A 23,165-nucleotide genomic window follows, 5' to 3' on the forward strand; every position below is an offset into this window, starting at 1 on the left:
GTGGCGTAACTAGACGTAAAAAACGCCGGTGTGGCGTTGCATTCAAAAGAAATCAGGCCCACACCATCCGAGCGGTATATAATCATAAGTCATTTATTAGTATACTAAATTATTAGTAAATTAGTATACTAAAAAAAGAAATATCTATCTGTTTTTATAACACATGATCAATTTCATCATCAGGACACGAACACTATAAAGCTGTTAGAAATTGCAACACGCGGTATTAGGTTTATATCAAGAGCATTGGCGTAGCTATCGTAGGGCAGGTGCAGTGCACCAGGGCCCCGGAACTCAGGGGGCCCTCTAACTTTAGCTTCGAAAAGAGCGGGTCAGCCAACTCACCAGCTCCTGAAACTAGAAAACCTCAACCCTGCTCATAAGATTTTTTTTTTCCAATCTATAATTTTGAAGGGCAATATAAGTTAAAGAGCATGCATCAGGGCCCTCGCCCACCTAGCTACGCCACTGATTCAGATAACCTGCTCGTATAAACACCAACGGGTTGTATAAAGAAGCACATTAATCGAGGATTCGTTTAAAAGAACAGATAGTCGAAATGGCCCAGTTTGTAGCGACAAGTGAGTTTTAATCGAAGATTACGAGTGCAAGCAATTTTTATATGCTTTATTTGTGTTTATAGTTGATCTCATACACGACGGTCAAGGACATAAGAACATCTTTCGGGAACCTGCAGTCGGGTTGGAGTCTGCTACTGACCTGCATTAAAGCTGCGTGAAATATAGTTCGTTAATGACGTAAATTTCTTAGAAATAATATTCTAGTCTAAAAAGTTCATATATGTAGATGCGGACTACAATAATATTTTTTGTTTTATATAAATTTCCCAAAAGTACCTCGCAGAAGGGAGATTATTTTTTGATAAAACAGATATAAGTTAAATTAATATTTAGCCTTATAATTTCCTGGGCGGTAGGTCTTTGTGCCAACCCGTCTTTGTACGTAATATAAATTTATTAAGTATTCTACAACCAAACATAAATACTCAGTACACATATTATAATATAATCTTAACAGTTTCCTATTACTTCCTAACTTATATTCGGAAATTAGTGAGTACTCTTAAAATGAATTCCAATTTATTTTATGTTCAATGTTGTGTTCTACGTAAAATGACTGGACGTATGCAGTATGCAGTATTCACATTATAATTATAAATACATATATGTATTATATTTATAAATTGTAGGTATGAGAATATACCAACCGACAATTAGTGTTAGCGTAATCAAAATCCAGTTATATAAAAAAAAGGATAAATAAAAAAATATAAGTATAGTTCAAAACTTTATTGATAATTAAAACGTACTGCGAGAACACTTTCTATATAACAATTTATATGGAATAAACAATACATTTTGTAAATAATTGTGGCATACAAACATTTATTCTAGCATGACTTCCGTCATATTACCTATGTAAAGCACATTACGAATAGCTTTTGTACAGTGCTCCTTCGTCCTAATTGTCAGTCAACGACAATTAATAATACTTTTATAGTAACATTCAAAAAACTTTTACGATACAAAATTCTAGTTTTAATAATATGGATGTTAAAATAAACAACGTGTTTATTAAGTAACTCTTTTAATTAAGAAAATAATTGAAATATTTTACATTATCTCATAAATTATTTATTACACAATACAATATTAATATTAGAAAGCGAAAACATTCGGTTCGATTACTCATTACATAAATATTGCAACGTTAACGATTAACTGTGTTTTGAATTATTATATTTAAGTAACACAAATTCGATGTGTTTGCCTTGTATATCAAGTGTATTATATGTACTATATCATATTCAGAAACACAGCATTGTCAAAACAAGAACATTTCACTAATATTCCTAGTGGTAATTGTAAACAATCTTTAACATTATATAATAAATATTTTCTAAATCCATTTTATAATATTATATTATCAATAAAATTGTGCGATAAAATGCAGATAAATAGAGTGGACTATTATATTTATATTTAAGTACATGGTTGTACGGGAATTATTATCTTATGTACCATAGTAAGTTTGTCTCTAGACATTGAAGGCACAGACATTCATTAAGGTTGCACGTTTGCAACGTTTTACATTAGGCTGGTTCGGTGTAGCGAAGTCGCTGTGGCACGGATACCCGACGCAGCATACGTGCCCACGAGCGAAAATCATACAAGTACAGTTGTCAGAATAATAAATCGATAGGAACGGTCCGGATCAAATTGTGCCTAAAATCTAAACGATTAATGTTTTAGCGTTATATTTTATAATATATACTTCTTTTTTATAAATAATTTACCAACACTACATCTTGACATTACTTTTGATTTAAGAACTGAGATAAGATTTAAAGGAATGTTTTTGAAAAGTGTATCTACCAAACTTCATTTTATTAATTTATGCCGTCTAATTTAAGATGGCGGACAAAGACACTTTAACTCTAATATGATCGACGGTTTATCCAGTAAGAAAATACAAATATTTTTATAGGTCTCCTAAACGCATATTCTAATTGACTAATATCATCAGTTAACTACGCATTACTAATGTATTGTATATTAACGCAAATAAATGACAATTAAGACGAAGATGAGAACGGCGAACGAAACAAAAACGTTTTTTAACAGAAATGTGTATAATACTAGAATATTCTTAATCGTATTAGCACTTTAGGAAATACACACTTTATGATCGTAATATTAATATAAAATAAAAAATCTAGATATTCATTAATCAATTAAATCAGCGTCGTCCGACAAATCCTGAAAAAAAAACAATAACATTTATATTACAAACCATTTCGAAACAACATACTTTTAAAAAATAATAATAATCATTTTATAATGGGTTAATGAACTTTAGTAATATAGTATATGCGGTATTTATGTACCTATATAATGTCTTTATACAAGACTCGTAGTGTCTATGAAAATAGATTATATGAAACTTAAGTTTAGTTTGTAGGAACTATTGTACATAGACAGGTAAATTATATTCAAGTACCTGCTTTACTGTACCACAAGCTGATGTTTGACACAATCTTCAAAATATATTAGTGTGCGTGCGGGTACTCTCAATTGTCTAACTACATGGACAGATAAGATACTCGGGATGAGTGATCAATATCAGAAGCCACGGCAACACGCGCGTATCGAGGTACAAGAATGTAACATTAGTACCGTCTTCCATCGAATGTCTTGATATAATACGCTATAATAAGGTAAACAGTTCTCTCACCAGGTCGTTAACGCTGTCCTCCAGCACGATGTCATTAATCTCTCGTTCTATCTCCTCCATGTCCAGTGAGTCTTTACGCTTCCTCTCAGCGGCGCTCTCTTCCAAACTATCCGATAATCTATTCGCAGTACTGCTGGCAGAAAAATTACTAACTTATAAACCTGTATAACTTTAAGATAAGATTGACTTCGATAAGAAATAATACATGTTATTTACATCGACAATGTAACCAATAGTGGTTTCAAGTGTATCTGTGATCACAGTTGGTCGATACTATCGGTATCAGCTAAGAGCTTGTTATCTTTTAAGTTCCAACATGAATTACCTAACGGTTAATAACAATCAAATAAAATTATAATTTATTAATATATGCAATTTTTATTAGCACCATAATTATAAACTGATGTTAAATCAGTTTGAAATGGAAAACACAACTAAGGGGAACAGACAGGGCACTCTATTCATACATAAAATAACATAATCACCCTGTAAATTTCCCACTGCTGGGCTAAGGCCTCCTCTACCGTTGAGAAGGTATGGAGCATATTCCACCACGCTGCTCCAATGCGGGTTGGTGGAATACACATGTGGCAGAATTTCGTTGAAATTAGACACATGCAGGTTTCCTCACGATGTTTTCCTTCACCGCCGAGCACGAGATGAATTATAAACACAAATTGAGCACATGAAAATCCAGTGGTGCCTGCCTGGGTTTGAACCCGAAATCATCGGTTAAGATGCACGCGTTCTAACCACTGGGCCATCTCGGCTCACTCTATTCCTTATGTACATATTATGCCGCCTTTGTATCTTCCCTGGCTTTAGTTCTGTTTATTCGTAACGTCGTGTATCACAAGGATAGCTTTACGTATAATTCAACGCTGTAACATGACGATTCAAAAGCTTTTATGAGGCTACTTGAATGAAGAATATATATATAGTATAGAGATGGCCCAGTGTTTAGAACACGTACATCATATCCGATAATTGCGGGTTCAAACCCAGGCAAAACCGCTGAATTTTTATGTGTTTAATTTATGTTTATAATTAATCTCGTGCTCGGCGGTGAAGGAAAACATCGTGAGGAAACCTGCATGTGTCTAATTTCAACGAAATTGTGCGAAATGTGAATCCACCAACCAGCATTGGAGCAGCGTGATGGAATGAGCTCCTAACCTTCTTCTCAAATAGAGGCCTTAGCCCAGCAGTGGGAAATTTACAGCTTGAACATGTTGTATATATAGTATACCAAAGTGTACATGTTGTATATAAATTATACACCAATTTATCAAAAATTCACCTTTCATCAGACGGGCCTGGTTTCCAGAGCCCTCGGCTCTCCATTTCCGCCTTCTCCTGCACCAGGTCTCTTTCTATGTTGCATATCTTGGAGTTGGCGGGCAGGTTCGACATCTGCGTGTGATAATCGAAGGCGAACTCACGCTGGAATTTTTCTAACACTAATGTTTCCTGTCGAAAAAATACATTTTATTATACATTACATACATATCTATAAATTGACATACTATGGAACTTAATTCGTTATTTTTTCTTTTTTATTAATATATTATATTTTTACATGAGTGTTGTTACATGCACATTACGATACCTAGTAAGCACGCATGTCACCCTCAATACACACCTCATGCGCACACTACAAGACGACGCTACGTCTCACAGGGGCGAAGCAGTTACTTTGAGGTAAACACGGAGCAGCTTGTTATAAACAAAATGATTACGATTTTAATAAATCTTACTTCAAACTCTGGGAATAGGTTGTCATATTGCTCGGGGTCGGCGAGGGACTGACCAGACTTCTTATTAGTAGCGCCCACAGCCTCCCGCCACATCTTCACCACCTCGCTCATCTTCGATGGAATGTATGATCTGGCGGACGATATGTGATAAAAGTGGATTGTTTTTGATTACATATATATTTCTAATACAATATTAATTATAGATTTCTAATAAAACATAAGATAAGGAATATAAAATTATAAAACAATAAAAAAACAACTTTATTAGCTTTACAAGTATATAGATCTTAAACTTAACCGTATACAGGCGAGTAGCCCCAGAGTGGGACTTTACGGGCCGTTAATTATTATATACCTGGCAAAGAATGCGGCTTCTGGCAACTTGTTCCTCTTGATGAGCAGCTGCAGGCAGGAATCCAGGTCGTTCAGCGTGAAGTACGACGCGAAGGCGATGTTGTCGTCTCCTTCCGCCGCGGACATTCGCGCTACGTCTTCCAACAACGCTTTGTCGCCTACATAGTAATAAAATTAAATATATCTCTAATCTCACTTTATGTTACAGATTAACTTCATAAGTCGTACTGTTCTCAATATCAGAACTACGTGGATACAGTGTTAATGCAATTGCCTTTTATTTTGTCCGTACACTGTATTGTACACGAATTGATTAATTTATTTGTAATGATTTGCGAAGGCTCACCGGTGCTGACCGCGAATAACAACAGAGCACTGTAATCGTGTGCGTTCTGATAGCATATCTTCGTGAGATCCGTGTCCGCCGCAGAGGCCGCTGCTGCTCCGAGTCTCGACCATCTCGCCGCTGAGGACCGAGACGGGCCGTCTCCTTCCCCTCCCTCTATGCGTGCTGCCTCCTCAGCCAACTGCTTGCACTGCTTCAACTCTCCAAGAGCCAAGGCTAGTTCGAACTGGTGTTCCGGTTCTGTAGATACTGCAAGAGCTTGTTGCTTGAAACCCTGATGAATTATATCATATTTAATACTTTAAATAGTTTTATATTCATACTGATATTATAAATGCGAAAGTAGCTCTGTCTGTCCGTCTGTCTGCCTGTCTGTTGATCTTTAACGGCTGCTCAATCCACTACTTCTTTGTGCCCAACATCTAACAACCAACCAGCCGCTGGCGACTACTAGTATATATGTTATAAAAAACACAGCTGTATTTATAACTTGGATAATTAATCGCCACAACCACAATACAGGAATGACGGCGTATCAGCCCACCAGTATAAAAATCCCCAAGAGGGTTGACGAGAGACAGGTAGCCAGAGGTGAGTGTGTTCACGAAGCTGACACAATGTTCCCAAATAAAAAGATTAATCGTAATACGATAAATGATGAAGGTCTAACCTGTTTTTCAAGGAAATGCGCGACCCTTGTGCGATGCTCGTGCGGCACAGTGGGCAGCACTCGGTCCGCCGTCTCGAAGTCACCTCGCATCACCGCCGTCTGGTACTCCAGCACGGGGAGCAGCAGCGAGTACGAAACTATGTTCAACTCTTTATCGTTCAGGTATAATCTGAAAAAATATTATTCATTTAGAGTTACCGAAATGACAAAAAGTGATAATTATAAATTAACAAACAGTATGCACAATAGGTGTAAGGGTAACAGCTGACTTACTTGTAAGTAGAATAAACATCTTAAATAATAATGACAAAACAATACAAATAATATATGCAAGAAAGTATTAAAATGAACAAATGGTATAACTCCTATAAAACTACTAATATCTCTACGAATAAAGGAAAATTAAACTTATAAACAGACTTCAAAATCTTAGGAATATTATACTTCCTTAAGGAAAACGCAACATTAATTATTATAAAAGAATTAATTAATCCTCACTATCTACCGAGCGATCTCAACTCGACGAGACGATCGGGTCATGTGATTAGCGTTTTAAACGTACATTTAAAATATTTACCCGTTCAGAGACCCACCAAGGAGAATACGGAACAATTTTGGCAATTCAATTGACAAAAACAACAATTTTTGATCGTCTAAGCGAACATACATTCTTAAATACAATGCTTTTGACTTTGGTTTTGGTTGCCTTTGGCTATTTAATAGCACAAAACAGCTTCCATTGTTAACAATTAGCGTAGCTTTACGTTGAATGTAATTATCGGCATTTTGAAAAATAAACTTGGAAAATATCATCAAATTTGTTTTTAGCTGTCTTTAATCTTAGACGTCGCACGCGCACTTCTAAACACGAGCGTCACTCAACTTCTCGAGAGAAAATATCTATAATATGGCGTTCCGATAAACGCCTACTCAATAAAAGATTATTTTACCTGTTTTCTTTAGGAACATAGCCCAGGATGTACATGGTGCGGTCGAGATGGGACACGGTCACGATTTCTCCTCCGACGTAGTAATTTATCCTGTTCAACGAATTCGTGTAGATGAAGCAGTCGCCGACCCAGAGACCAGTCTTCACGGTCTCGTTGACCTCGCCAACAACCTATATGCAGAAAACGAGGGTTATATTTATTTTGAGAACAGATAAGAAATGCTGGTGATTTTGCCACCGGATTTTTATTTTATTAATTTATTTATGCTTTATTGCACCAAAACTTAACACAACGTTATACCTAAATTAATATTTAAAAGTTGCATGAATGTAACAAACACGATAAAACAGCGATCTCTTCCAGGCAACCTTTAGGCAGAGGACTGGTTGTAAAACAAATTTGGGAACGGGTACAATAATTTTGATAAATTATATACCTACTGTATATAAAATATAATAATACACATATAACTATAAATATAAATAAATACGTATTAAAAAATATATATATATTTAAATAATTTCACATGACATCGTCAATGCGTTAGTACCTTAAAACTAAGATTATAAAACCTTTAAACCGGATATTATTACTAAGTATTACTGCGGTTGAAAATTTGTGCATAAAGTTCTAATAACTTGTAAATTTATCTATATTCAATTTATTTATCCATCGCACCGCTGCCTTGCTGAATCAAGACCGATATACCAAATTTAATATTTGGAATGAGACGATCGTTTAATTTCCATGCAATCTATACGAATATTACAAATGTGAAACACAGCCAGTTACGTTTTCTCAGCTGAAGTACTTAATCGATTTAAATAAAATTTGGTACGAAGTAAAATATAACCCCAAAGACGGACTTGGGTTACCTTCACCCTATGTTTGGGACAAAGCGAGTAAGCGAGTTCTTAAAGCATTTTCGTCATAAACTGAAATCCAAACAGGCAAAGCCGCGAGTGCAGCTCATATAATGTATAATCTTATGATTTATGATCATTTGTATACAATGAAGAGTTTCACTAAAACTAACTAACTACTTAACTCTATAAACAAATACTATACATATATAAATAAATACATACTATATAAATAATTGTAAAATCATGTCTTCCTTATCTCTTATCAGGAATCACTTTGAAGTGACCGCTTCCAATTACTTCAAACTGTTTTACAACCGTTTCGTTACCTCAACCATGTTATCTCGTATGGTGATCAATTACATTTAAAATTACATAAAAAAATATAAATTAATAATTAAAGTTGCATAATTATTATTCATAACTCATGGAGGTTTCTTTAAGCTATTTAAATTCGACGACCTCCGTGGTCGAGTAGTGTGTACACCGGTTTTCATGGGTACGCCACTCTGAGGTCTCGGGTTCGATTCCCGGCCGAGTCGATGTAGAAAAAGTTCATTAGTTTTCTATGTTGTCTTGGGTCTGGGTGTTTGTGGTACCGTCGTTACTTCTGATTTTCCATAACACAAGTGCTTTAGCTACTTACATTGGGGTCAGAGTAATGTATGTGATGTTGTCCAATATTTAAAAAAAAAAAAAAAATATACATATGGATTGATTGGTTGACTTTGTTTAACGGAGAAATGGTCGCTGACGTCAACGGTCGTCTTGGCATATTAATTTCTTTTTAAAATTCAATGTTTGTACAAGCGAAACGATCGTCGCAACAACTGTGCTAACGACTAAAAAACGCGCGTCTAGCTTGTTCCTTTTTATATTTAGTAACGTTTGTTGTTGTTTAATTGCAGACAAAAAAATGCATTTGATACAAACATTGCAATTTGTTTTTAACGTTTTTTTTATTTATATTAGAAATATGATCGATGGTCACTTGATGGCCAATAGTCGCTCGCCATGAAATATCTTACGTCCCTTTCACTTGTGATAACGCTGTCTCACCCTTCGTTCATTCCTAAACAGAAAATACGAAGATTTCCATATTGGTTTTTATTTGTACGTGAAAAATCCGTCTTTTTAGATGCAGGATTTAACACACTCTTATATACAATAACTAATGTAGTTCAATATAGGCTTCAGCTTCGATAAAAGTATATTTATCTAACGTCTTATGTAAACATTCACTGAGATACCTTCCATCGTAACATTCGACATATGAACTTTGCAATAAAGCCAAGTCTATCATTCGAATCTTAAATTTAAATACCTAATTCGTATCCTCGTTTCGGTATTTCAATGCGGAGCTCAGTGCAAAGCGATTGCAATCACAACCGATTACATCTCAAATGTACACTTATATAACTTCGTCCCCGACCTCTCATATCAATACTCAATTCAAAAGCATTTTCAAGTTAAATTTAACGTTTTGAATGTTACATGACAATATACACAATAAACGATTCGTTTTGCTTATGAATCGGTTTAATTGTGCGAGGAGATATTCAAAGTTACTAAAAAACCTTTACGTAAGATTCAAAGCCGCGTGTATGTGACGCAAAGAACGATTTTCTAGATAAGGACAAGAGGATTCGCCAACTGGTAATAACAATCCATGTCATAGGCGTGCCTGTATACACAGAGAAATGGAGTTGCGGAGAGATCAGATGCTTAACTTACGCACCGAGCCACGGGAGAACAGCCTAGTTCCTGAAACTTCTAACATCAAATAACTCGTGAATTAAACTTGGTTCAACAACTACATGAGCCACCGTGACCGGGACCACAGAGGTGAGCTCATCTTTGAGAGAGCTCGCTTCTATGCTCACCTCGAAAGCGTTCTCGATACCGTCCTCGGTGATGTTTGTGTTCGTCTCTCTCGCTCTGGTAACCACAGTAGGGTTGTACTTGAGCACGAAGTACGATTCGTCACTCGCAAGACAGACCAGGTTTCCACTCTCCGACCAGAACACATGGCGTGGTTGGATCTCGATCCTGAAATAACGAATCATCTTGTACACACGGAAATATTTTCAATTTCATAGTTTGTATTTATGCAATCGCTTAGAAAATATGACGTAATAAGTTATTATAAAATAAAAATGTAAGCTCATTTTCACTATCATAAAGTCTAAATAAACGTATGCATGTTTATAAGCTTTCGCCAGCAGAAATATTAAAATCGTTTAAGTTTTTGAATGTCAAAAAAAGTAATATAATATATTTGTATCCGCAACGAGAAAATATTTTTTTGCACAGCATCGGAATATTAAAGCCTACTTTGTAAATGTTTTAACTAAGCCTTATAAATATTTAAATCATTCGCCAGAACGACATGCAGAGTATTAAATATTTCAAAAAATTCAACTGATCACAAATGACAAAAAAATATTTTGCAATACAATAAAAAATACACGTAAAATACAAAGCAAAAATTAAAATTATGCATTAATGTCTCAGTAAATGGAATATGTGAATCTTAACAGACAGTAGCGCGTTCAAATCTGGCCAAGCGCCGCGATTTCATGTGGTTAATTGATTTATATAAATTATGTTATGTATGAAATAGACACGCAATGAAACCAGCGCGTACCGGGTGAAAAGAGGTGGTAGGGCTTTATGCGATTCTCGAGACACATCACATATTCTAGCGCCAAGGGTGAGTGAGCCAGTGTAATCACAGGCACAAGGGACATAACATCTTAGTTCCCAAGGTTGGTGGCGCATAGGTGTTAATTTAATAAGTGCAACAACTAAATTCATTCGCAAATTGTTAGCGCTTGGCTTGTACTTGAAACAAGATCATGTTAAGCTTTAATTCTGAGTTTGGCCGGTTCTGAGTTGTTTCTTACCGAGCCGGTGGTAACATTTTGACTAACAATAAAAAAGAGTAATACTTCTATGTTGAATGAAGGTCTTTACCTTTTATTTTTATTAATTGTTGATCATAATACATGACATGAACGGGACTTATACGAAACATTTTACGAAAAATATACGCACTAATATTTTTATATAATAATTAATTGTATATTGACATTAATTCCATCAGTTGCATAAACTGGATCGCATTATTTCGCAATGCACATTCATAAACAATAAGTGCTAATAAGACTAAAAACATTTTTCACCAGCATTATTAAAAAAAAAAAACAATTTATTTATATCTAAAAAGGTTATTCGAATAGCACAGGAAATATGTAAAATAAAAACAACATACTTATTATGGGCTAAATGAAGCAAACGGCGGCTTTGCTTTACGTCTTTTAAAAATAAATGTTAAAATGAGAAAATCATTAAAGTCATCAAAATATTTGTATAGGGATATTATTAATCGATTTATCTTTTTAAACAATACAAGAAAACCATAAGACGTCGTTTAATACTCAAGGAGCGGTCTCATTAAAACAGCATGCACATTCAAACCAGGCAATCTCTATTCCCATTCGTTTTATTCATTAAAAAAAAGTCATATACTAAAACAAATTTACAAAACCCATCGAAATCATAAATATGTATATAAACACGAGCACAGTCAAGCACAGCCGCGCATGATAGAAGATTATTTGTAAACTTTGTATATAAGTGATTATAATCACATCGGAAGGAAATCACAGTTGCGTTATTACGATATATTTTTTTAATTAACATTATTTCGACTAGGTAGTAGTAGTTTATTGTACTGTGTCAAGATAAGTGTTATGATTGACTTTGTGTTTTGTATTAACAGAACATTTAATATACTGCAAAGCACATCTCAGGCATTAGGGACCAGCACCGATCGAAAAAAAATAAAGACTTCACTATAGCCGGACTCGTTTTATAAATACATTATAAACGCATACATAATATACTCTTCTTCATAGAAGCAATAGAACCAAACATGGGGTATAATTACGTAATATTAGGAGTTAGTATGGGCATCAATACAGATTAGAATATAGCTCACCTTCTGATAAGTTCCAATTGTTCCCAGTCATAGAACGAGAACGCCATGCCACTTATTGACTTCACACCCAACATGAACCCACCGAAGATACCTTTGGAATATAAATATTATAATAGATCACAACTTCGCTTTATTAAATATAACACAAATAATGACTTATACAACATGGGATTATTATCAGATTTTTATTTTATTACTTTGTGTATTTCTTTAAAACACTTCTCCTTATTCGTTTAACAGGTCATAATTTTTCCATTAACTTATAAAGAAAACAAAAGCCCTAATTCATGGTAAAAATTCAAAAGCAAAATTCTTACCCTCGGCACCATATTCGGGCTTAAAACTCTTCCTCTCCTTGAAGTTCTTAAATACTTTCACAGTACTTGAATTCTCAAGTGTAGCATATTCAGAGCTATCCAAAGCCCATACAAATTCCTGGGCAGTTCCAAATGCCTTATTTCTAAGTGCCATGGCGGTGTATATGATGTACTCCCCGTCACCACATACAACAACAAAGCGGCCATTGGGGTTGTGTGCAATGGTCTGAGGGTATATCTCACAGGATCCCATGTCCTTTGCAACCACTGGTACACGCTCACCATCCTTGATCTCTGTGCCTATAAGTGTAATTTAGTCTCATCATATTTCATAGTAAAATAAAACAGAGCATTTAATTATAAGTTTACAAAGGACCAATCTAATCGTTTTATATTAGGATTTGATCACACACCTTCGGGTAATGCCTTTAAATTAACCTGCTGCATTTCAGAGTGCTTAGCCCATATGATTTTGCCTCCGTTCACATCCATAGAAATAGCTGGTTCTTCTCTGCCTACCTTTATCATAATAGTGCCTTCATCATACCTGGTGGAAGAAGATAATATAAAGATTTTATTCACATTGGATTATCCTTTGTTCTATACATTCTTTATTTTATGGTATTTTATAAATTATCTTTAACTTACAAACAGACAGTATTGAAATTAAAATATACATACATTTTTTATTTATTGTGTGAAACTGAAATACATTTACATATATAATAATATAAGATTCAATACCATAATTCATGTTAGTATTATTATACATAATAATAAAAAATATATTGATATAGAACTTGTAGTATAATAATCAATAATCATTTAAAAAAATTGTACTAGTCTAATTGGTCACTAATTTTATTAAATAGTATAATTTATTTAAAAATAAATTAATATTGATATATTTTTGAAGTAACATTCAAAAATTGTCTTTAAGAGGACAGTCCTTGCGGAACGCCTAAATAGCGCTTACTATTTTCGAAATATCTTAAAACTGGAGTATTGATTATGGATGAAAAAAAACATTCAGTATCTTAATAGATAGATCTCAAGTTTCACCGCTTGATATTTATAAAATTTGTATCAATAACTCAGTAAATTCATCGTCAACATCACTCCAAACACTGAAATCGACCTTTTCTATTAACATTTTTTAAGCTATTTAGCTGCTACTTTATACATGTATTTTTGGTTAAATGGGGACACAAAAGTGTAAATAATAAGTTCACCGTGTTAAATTTCTATTATATCGCATAATATTATAGTAATTTTTATTTAAATATTGCTTACTTTTTGGCATTCGTCGTCCATACTTTTTAGTATGGAGAAAATCATTTGACGGTTTTGACTTATTATTCGACATCGCTGTCAATAAATTTTCAGTCCCTCCCCAGATCTCAAGGTGGGAGCACGTCACTTTTTATTTCGAGCCGTGTCTTATAATTTCGCGAATCGTCTACGCACACATAGACAAGTTAGCATAAGGGTGGGGCACGAGTGTCGTGGGATGCAATTGTTAATTTTTACTTTTCAAGATTTATCGACTATTAGTCAAGTCACATATTATTAAGTTAGTTCTTTGATAAATAAATATTTTTGTAATAATTAATAAAAATTTAACGATTTTAATTGGCTTTTTAATTACCCTGTATGAATCTACACCATTGCGTACGAATTTACCGCATTTACTTTACGAACGTACCCCTACCATACCAATACGTGGGGTACATTCGTACAATTATTTTATGTAGAAAAAAGCCTATAACCCTTTAACCTTTTGTCATAATAGTTTTGGACTTTTTTTTTAACAAACTATAATATATTTGTTACACTTAAGCACTGCTAACTTTAACTAGGTAAATACGACAGTTAATCACATCGTAAAAAAATAAAATCTGAAAAGTGTACGAAGGGTAACTATTTTCCCCTAATGTCGAATTAAAAGTACAAAATTGTAAGGATGAACATAGTGAATACCCGAATGAACCTGAATGTAATGTAATTTTTGCAGTATCCTGCTTATTTTTTTCTCTTAATACGAAATTTAAAACAAACGCCAACTCATACCCAAACTCATGTCGTTTAGTTCGTCTGCTTAATTCCTAATTATTTAAATGCTTAATTAAAATAGTGCATAGTGCTAAGCAAAAACGGTTGATATACATTCCATTTTGTACTGATGCTATACTTAGTTAGTACCTTTCATGACCAGATACCGTCAGCGGGCCGCCCCCCTGATTTTTGTGTAATATAAAATAATTTTAATTGACTTGTTTAACCAAGAAGATTTATGTCTTTAGTTTTTAGTTAATTAAAAAAAAAACTGATTAATATTTACCTCCATTATTTTTATTTATAAAATTTAAGTAAGTGATTATTTAATGTGTCTTAACGCCCTAATTCGTTATACCTACCAACCTTAAAATATCCAGAAAATAATAATTTAGTTAGAGGAGAGCAGTAGAATCAATAAAAATCATAATGTATATGAGGCATATTAATGCACTCTGACCGCATCCTATGCTAACAAATAATTTATAATTATGTTTGCGAGTGACAACCTTATAGCTAATACATTACTCATAAATAAATGTATTTTTATAAATCCTACGCTATGAACGCGCAATGAAAATTTAATTTATTCGTTGCAACGAAAACAAGCAACTAATTGTCTAGGGGGTGCGTACGATACACTGCACAATGCAAGTGTATTATTGGAGAGTACCTATGTGTGTGTTCTAAAATAAATTCCCACGCTTACAAACTATGCTCTTAAGTAAAAATGAAAATATTTTAATTGAGACTCAATTTATGTTATATTTTCATTAATTCACTTACCCAATAGCAACATTGTTTGAACCATGCAATGCTGATATAGTCCATACACGTTCAAAGCCATAGTTAAGAGATGACTCCAGCCTGTAAGTACCCGCATGCCAAAGCCTGACTGTCCCATCTTCGGAACCTGTTAGAAGTATTGGTAGCTCGGGATGGAATGAAACGGCTGAGACATTCTGTATGTGGCCTGTTATGGAGAACAAAAACATAGACAATTTAATATTTTAGAGAAAAATATTGAACAACACAGTATTATATATGCATGTAGTTCTTAGGAAATCTTAATGAACAATTAATCTTTACTTTAAAATTAACAAATGTAATTACTTTCAAGTGTCTGTACACAGGTCTTGTTCTGATAGTCCCAGATTTTAACGAGCCGGTCATCAGCACCACTAATGAGGTAAGGTTTGTCACCACCATGGTAATAATCAACACAGTTCACTCCTTTGTCATGTCCTTCTAATGTGAAATTTGAGATAGAGGAACCAAGCTGCCACACCTTAAAAATAATATGGAGGTTAACATCCCTCATTATAATAGATGAAAAACATTTTGAATTTCATATGTTAATTATGACAAGACAAAATTAGTTTTAATCCAGTCTAATCATACCTTAACAGTTGTGTCAAGACTAGCACTAGCAAATGTGTTGTTGTCCTTGGGGTTGATAGCGATTTGCATTACATAATGGGTGTGTCCTTCAAACACTTGCTGACAGGCCCAGTTGCGATCCCAATTCCAAAGCTTAATAAGGAGATCATCTAAAATTAATCATTTATTCAATTTAATTAAATTTACATAAAAAAATATCATCAATTTAAAAAATCTTTATGTGTATTAAAAAGACAGTAAATTAAGAATATTTTAAATGACAATATAATAAATATGAAGTCAAGTGATTTTTCACCTTTTTATTGTATTGAAAAGTAGGTTAATACCTTATTGGTACTTTAAAATTAATTTGATTATATATAATCACAAATGTGTATAGAATGTATTTTTGCATCTCTACATGAGATATAATCTTCACTTATGTATTACAATTTATAAATTAGAAATATGACAAATAGCATTCATATTTTACTATCAAAGCTTGTGTAAGGTCCATTTTTCTGTCTTGCATTTTCAAAACCTCAAGTTGCAAATATATGTGTTAATATGGCCCATGAGCATAGTATTATGTTAATAATACTTTTAACTTAACAAATTAGTAATCTACAGCAATTTGTTTATAAGATTAACTTTATTTATTTATTTTTATTGTTTTATTGAAGTAACATATTATTGATTGAGATTGAAATTGGATGAGACATAACTTACCACTACTGGTCAATATATAAGGTTGTGTGGGATGTATGACAATACACCTGACATAGTCTGAGTGGGCCTCGAAATTGTGAATTCTTTCTAATGTGTTGTAGTTAAATATTCTTATTTGCATATCATCTGAACCAGTGACCACCCAATTCTTCCTCGGCACAAATTTTGCTGCACGCACAGGCAGGTCACATACCTATATTAATCATTACATATTATTTTTTCTGAATAAGCTTTTTGAGAATATTTCTTAAAATTTGCAAAACTACTGTTTCATCTTTGTGCTAAACTGTGCCAATTCTCATACCTTGATTTCTTTACAAGTTTCTTTCGTCAATAATAAGACTACTAATAACAGCTGCATATTATTTTATAAACACTACAATTAATTATTATCACTAAACATGTAATGTTATATATATAGTAAAGATAGATAGTTTTTTATCATTGTGAAATTTCAAATTAAAAATTTAAAAAAGGTTGAATAAGTACACAATTGTGAAAATTGTGTATAATACTTCTACACTATTAAAACAGCTGGCTGGAATAATTGTGATGCTCTAGAATAAACCATCTTAATTCACAAATTATAAGCATAGCAAATCAAACGAAAGCTATAATGGTAAAAAATATTGATTACCTCAAATCTTTTAATCTGTGTATGAGTTTCATAATTCCATATATTGACGTCGCCGTTGTATAGTGAGCAAAGCACCCAGGGTTCTGTAGGATGCTGATCCACGCATTTGACGCGATCCGACCTGGCCGTCAACTTCCTCTTGATATCCAATCGCAACGGCTTCGGGAACATTACAAAACCGTGTTAGAAGTACGATAAAGCACACAATATATACTCAAATATTATAATACATTCACGGGAAGCCGACATGCGAATGATGACATACTCCCAACAAATCACTTCCTACGTGGCCGAAACTTTCATCTACACAAATATACAGTATTTTACACTTCCTTACACCTTCTACATGGAAAACAGGCGATTCTTACCATTTTTAATAGTTAAAACATGAAAATTTGTCATGCAGAATTCGGGAAACCGTGGAACATTGACAGGGTGGGTGGACGTGTCACTTTAATTTTTTTCTAATGCCAAACAAATCGGATACACGTACAACTTATATCAAACATATGACTATTTGTGTTGTTTTAATTATAATTAATACAGATTAAAAATTACTTCCACGTATAAAATATAGTTGGTTTTAAATATAATTACAAATATATTTTTTATAATTATCTGTAATAATAATAAAGCCCTCCAATTCGATTGCATGGCTGATGGCACAGTATTTTGTCGATTGTATTGTAAAGGATACATCGTAAAAAAATATTTTTATAAAACTAATCAGTAAACATTATGTAGGTTAGACGATATAATCGATCTTGTTGGAATTAAGATATAAAAACGAAAATAATTTCTGGCTGTAATAAAGATATAACAAACTTTTTTTTTTAGTTAATTCATCGGTCTATTTTTTTGCGTAATAGAAACTCTTTTATAACAGACAAAAAATATATAAATTTTATATTTAACCTAAATTCAAAAGTCAGAGGTTATCATCATATTAAGGATTGATTTAGAGACATGTTTACTATAAAATTACAAAAATAAAGAAGAAAGAACATAAATATTAATAAGATAAATGTAAATAAAATAATGACTTGTTTTGTACAAGTACTATTTAGGACGTGACCGTCGATTAGCGTCATTTTTCAACTTAGTGACAATAAACACGATATTACTATTCTTTCCAATTTGTTTACCATTTGAAAAAACATCAATTCCAGTTATTTTAACAAGAATTATACTGCCTCTATAATCTATAAAAAGTTATAGCCTAAATTGTTTTTTGAGACACTTGGTAAAAAGGATCATTCTTCGATACTCAAGGTAATTTTTACGGAATTAATTTTCCGTAAAAGGGTTAATCGAGTTTTCCGTTAACTAACAAATAACTCAACCTACATCATTTTATCGACTAGAGGTTAATTATTTACCTTAGGGACCTGCTCAAGGTGAAGAGGATTTAATAGAATGTTATAACAAACCGGCGCGATATTACGAATTACTTAAATCCCTCAGCTTAATTTTTAGGACGGAATTACAACAGGTTTTCTGAAAACTGGAGAAGCTCCAGCACTGTTACAGCTGAAAAAGCTTTTTAATTCCGTTCTCTTTGATGGGAGAACTCTGAAGGCACGGAACAGGAGTGTGGTCGTCTTGTTCTTCAAAGAGGGCGATAAAACCCTACTGAACAACTATCGACCCTTCTCACTTCTGAGCCATGTCTATATTCTATAAACTGTTTTCAAATCATTACAAATCGCGCGCGAAGACTCAACGAATTTCAGCCAGTGGAGCAGGCCGGGCTTCGAGGAGGATTTAGCACCATAGATCACATCTAAAAATTGAGGAAGATTATACAGAAGACCAAGGAGTATTGGATAAAACCAAGGTCATGATTAACGATCTCGTTAGTCTGGAGCCGATCTCTGTGAACACTTTACCTCTTGTAGTTGTTCAAGAGTACGTATACCTCGGGCCAACTATGTAGTTAGGTAAAAACAACTTCGAGAAGGAAGCCAATAGAAGGATTGTGGATGAGAAGAGCCGAAGATCGGGCTCATTGGCGCGCCTTGGGAGAGGCCTATGTCCATCAGTGGACTAATAGGTACAGGCTGATTATGAGTTTTATTCGGCTTGTCATTTACTTCTAATTTTTAACCACACCTGTACTGTATAATCTTCACCCACGGGATCAAATTCCCGAATGAGAGATGCTTTGATGGCCTTTGAAATGACTAAGCGGCAAAGTTTCTTGATTGAGTTCCCGTATCGCCGTTTTCTAGATGGTGGTGTCAGAGATTCATCATCTTCGCTGAAATCCCGTCGTTCTTGCCCACGCCTCCCAGGCCAGCGGACTTTATCGCCAAACTCGTTAGGGCAATTCTGCTTTGTTATTTTTTTTTTTACTATTCAATTTTTTATTTTTACTATTTTTTTCTATTTGTTGCTATCGCGACATCCCTCGTTTCTTTTTAGTTACCACGGTTGCCGTCGGCAACAGTCTCTCTTGCATAAACTAGCGAATGACGTTCCGAAAAGAATGGTTCGGGTATTCAATTCCTCTCACTGTATAATCGGATTTGACGTCACTAATAGTTACAGGTGGGCTTGGCGGGCAGTTCCAGCACTAACTGTCGTGAAATAGCTTTGGCTTTGGTTTGGCTTGGCATGGTTGGGCTCGGTTCGACTAACGTGGCGTTTCAATATTTAATTTTAAATGTCAATCAATAGAATACGCGGAATATGAACGAAGACTGCGTATCCAAATCCTCTGACTTTTCAAAACAAGAGGATCGATAAAATCGATGAAAGTTGATGTGCACATCCATGGAATAAAATAAATGATAGTTACATATTTATTTAAAGTTTTATTAATGAGAAGACATATTAACCTTATCATAAAATTATAATCAACTATTCGTTTTATTTATATTAAAATGATTTTGTTTAAATATTTTTTCAATAATTTCCTGGGGACATTATTACATAGTATCAAAATCATATGGATTTATTATTTATTATTCCTAAATCGCTTGAATTCCACTACGACCATACATTCCATTGAACTAAAATAACATATAATGTACAATGAGAATACAAGATTTATATATAATATTATATGATAGAGGCAGAGAACGAGCCTTGGTGTGATAGAATCCAGGTTAAGTCTTATTTAGCATTTTCTTGTTTATATAGGTTGAAATGTGGCGAACCTGGACTAACAGGTGACGACATAAAGGCTGGCATATTGAATAAAATAATAATTTATCTAAATTTAATAAAACATAATGTAACTTGCCAAACATCAGTCACATTTAATTAGGTAAACAACACATACCAAACATATTAACATGAATTGAATGATAACGAGGATGCTAGAATAAAGGAAGTATTGTATCTCAGCTTGTCTTAGCTTCTAATCTAATATCTAAATGACAAATAACTATGTTATTATTTAAGAAAATGATTTTAATATATTACCTTAGCCTAAATCCACAAATGCATGGAAAGAAGAGATAATTATACCATCAACATTAAGACTATTTTACAGCTTCTAGAGCAATCAAAGTTACACTATTACGATGAAGTTAGTCTATAATAATATTTTTTTAGAGATACTCCAGAGATCGACAATACTGATTATGATTATGAATACAAGATTTATATATAATATTATATGATAGAGGCAGAGACGAGCCTTGGTGTGATAGAATCCAGGTTAAGTCTTATTTAGCATTTTCTTGTTTATATAGGTTGAAATGTGGCGAACCTGGACTAACAGGTGATGACATAAAGGCTGGCATATTGAATAAAATAATAATTTATCAAAATTTAATAAAACATAATGTAACTTGCCAAACATCAGTCACATTTAATTAGGTAAACAACACATACCAAACATATTAACATGAATTGAATGATAACGAGGATGCTAGAATAAAGGAAGTATTGTATCTCAGCTTGTCTTAGCTTCTAATCTAATATCTAAATGACAAATAACTATGTTATTATTTAAGAAAATGATTTTAATATATTACCTTAGCCTAAATCCACAAATGCATGGAAAGAAGAGATAATTTTACCATCAACATTAAGACTATTTTACAGCTTCTAGAGCAATCAAAGTTACACTATTACGATGAATATTACGATGAAGTTAGTCTATAATAATATTTTTTTAGAGATACTCCAGAGATCGACAATACTACTAATAAATAACTAAAGGACTTAATAACAATTTTTAGTGCGTGTCTTATGTTTATACGACCACTAAAATTTTTGTGTGCAGGTTACTATAATGTTCCTGTTACTATTTCGCTTGTATAATTTTTTTTTCTTGCAAATTCGACTCCTTCAAATTGCTCACACATTTGAAAGGTATTTAACAACATGTGATTTTGTTATAATATCGTGGTTGAGTACAATAACGCCTTTAAAATGTATTTACACTTTAATTTACATAAGAATAATTATGTTAATGGTTTTTTGATTTATACATATAAACAAAAGAGTTTTAAATTATTTGCTACAACACAACTATACATTTATTTCAAGTGTAGATACTTGCAAGAACCACTGACATGAACAGTCTGATTTGGGCAATTATCATACCCAAAACAATAAATGAAATAGCAAAGCCACACTTGGCTGCATAGAGCAAGTAAAAGTCAAAAACAAAAAATTTGCTCATAAAAATGAATACTAAAGAGATGAATCGTTTTACTGTACCATATTTTTACAATTTATTAAAATCACCTAGAATGCATTCAAATACCTAATTAAAAGAAATCTGATAATATATTTTACTGGCTTTTATTCAATTAGTCCCTCACTCTCTTTAATCCTTCAAAAACAAACATTTCATATGACTTATATATTAATGAATGGGTCACGACCTACGCTATAATATGTATAGATAGACTTGTGTGTGCTTGACTAAGGTGGAGTTACTGCACATCACACTCTATTCTCAACACTAATTCTAGGATGTTGTTAATAGAAACCTACATACATATATTATGTTAAAAATCAAAGTATAAGCTTTCTTACAACACTACTATTTAGAACAATAGATTTGATAATCTTTATTAGATTACAAATACACAAAAGCATTAATTTATTACTTAAATCAAACATCGAATGAATTATTTGCTTAATAAGAAGTTTGATCAAGTCAAACACATCAATATTTTTTAACTGGAATGTATTTTCTATTCAAAAAGCTTTGGTTATTGTAAGGACATATTTATTTATATATAAATAATTATATTCATAAATAGTGTTAAAAGTTTGAGCAATTGAATAAGAACTATTATGACTTGTTTATTCCTTAGAAAGAACTAATTTACTAGAATTTCCTGAACATTTGACACATATTTTTTATACAATTTAGAATAATATGTAAAAATAATTTAATTTGTAAATTAATATTGTATAAAAATAATGACGTTAAGATGGTACATCTCATTTAAAAGTCAGAAATGTCAGTCGCAGTTACTGGATACAGGCAGTCCTCGTACTTACGGCATGTTAGGTTCTCGAAATACGCGACGTAAATCAAAACGACGTAAGTCGAGACATAATAGATTGCCTCGTTTATATCTGCTTGCTATGACATTGACCTCGCGACAAGTGAATTCTCCTGAGCCGGAAATCGAAACAATTGACGTATGCTTGAGGAATAGTGTTAAAAGATTGTTCGACGTAAGTCGAGAACTGCCTGTATTTTCTTTTATATATTGTTTTAAGTTAGAAAACACTTTGGATTAAGCTGTTACAAATGTGTCCTGACTACTAAAAATTGTAATGTATAGCAATTCTTCTCATTGAATGAATTATTACCAAGAATTTGAATTTGAAATGATTAGCATGATGTATATTTTTAATAAAATTAAGAATTT

The 23,165-nt window shown here is 33.1% G+C and overlaps 1 protein-coding gene across 1 annotated transcript; it reads right to left on the reverse strand.

Annotated features, from left to right (window-relative positions):
• Positions 1-2,526: 2,526 nt before the first annotated feature.
• LOC113404086 (coatomer subunit beta') lies at positions 2,527-17,487 on the reverse strand. Its single transcript, XM_064220251.1, has 17 exons — positions 17,317-17,487; positions 16,680-16,872; positions 15,972-16,120; positions 15,684-15,858; positions 15,357-15,543; positions 12,929-13,062; positions 12,516-12,815; positions 12,199-12,289; positions 10,079-10,244; positions 7,333-7,502; positions 6,383-6,551; positions 5,713-5,986; positions 5,368-5,524; positions 5,013-5,142; positions 4,556-4,725; positions 3,256-3,388; positions 2,527-2,780 (listed from the first exon to the last, which is right to left on the reverse strand). The coding sequence occupies exons 1-17, from the start codon at positions 17,485-17,487 to the stop codon at positions 2,748-2,750; spliced, it is 2,802 nt and encodes a 933-aa protein (XP_064076321.1). The 3' UTR covers positions 2,527-2,747.
• Between the last annotated feature and the right edge of the window lie 5,678 nt (positions 17,488-23,165).

The sequence above is a fragment of the Vanessa tameamea genome, chromosome Z, assembly GCF_037043105.1.
Source record: "Vanessa tameamea isolate UH-Manoa-2023 chromosome Z, ilVanTame1 primary haplotype, whole genome shotgun sequence".
NCBI lineage: Eukaryota > Metazoa > Arthropoda > Insecta > Lepidoptera > Nymphalidae > Vanessa > Vanessa tameamea.

Excerpts from the sequence above, each read along its gene's own strand:
- LOC113404086 (XM_064220251.1), bottom strand. The coding sequence starts at position 17,487 with ATGTTCCCGAAGCCGTTGCGATTGGATATCAAGAGGAAGTTGACGGCC. Across the intron at positions 5,143-5,367 it reads GAAGCCGCATTCTTTGCCAG|ATCATACATTCCATCGAAGA; the intron begins GTATATAATAAT and ends ATCGTCCGCCAG. Across the intron at positions 4,726-5,012 it reads ACCTATTCCCAGAGTTTGAA|GAAACATTAGTGTTAGAAAA; the intron begins GTAAGATTTATT and ends TTTTTTCGACAG.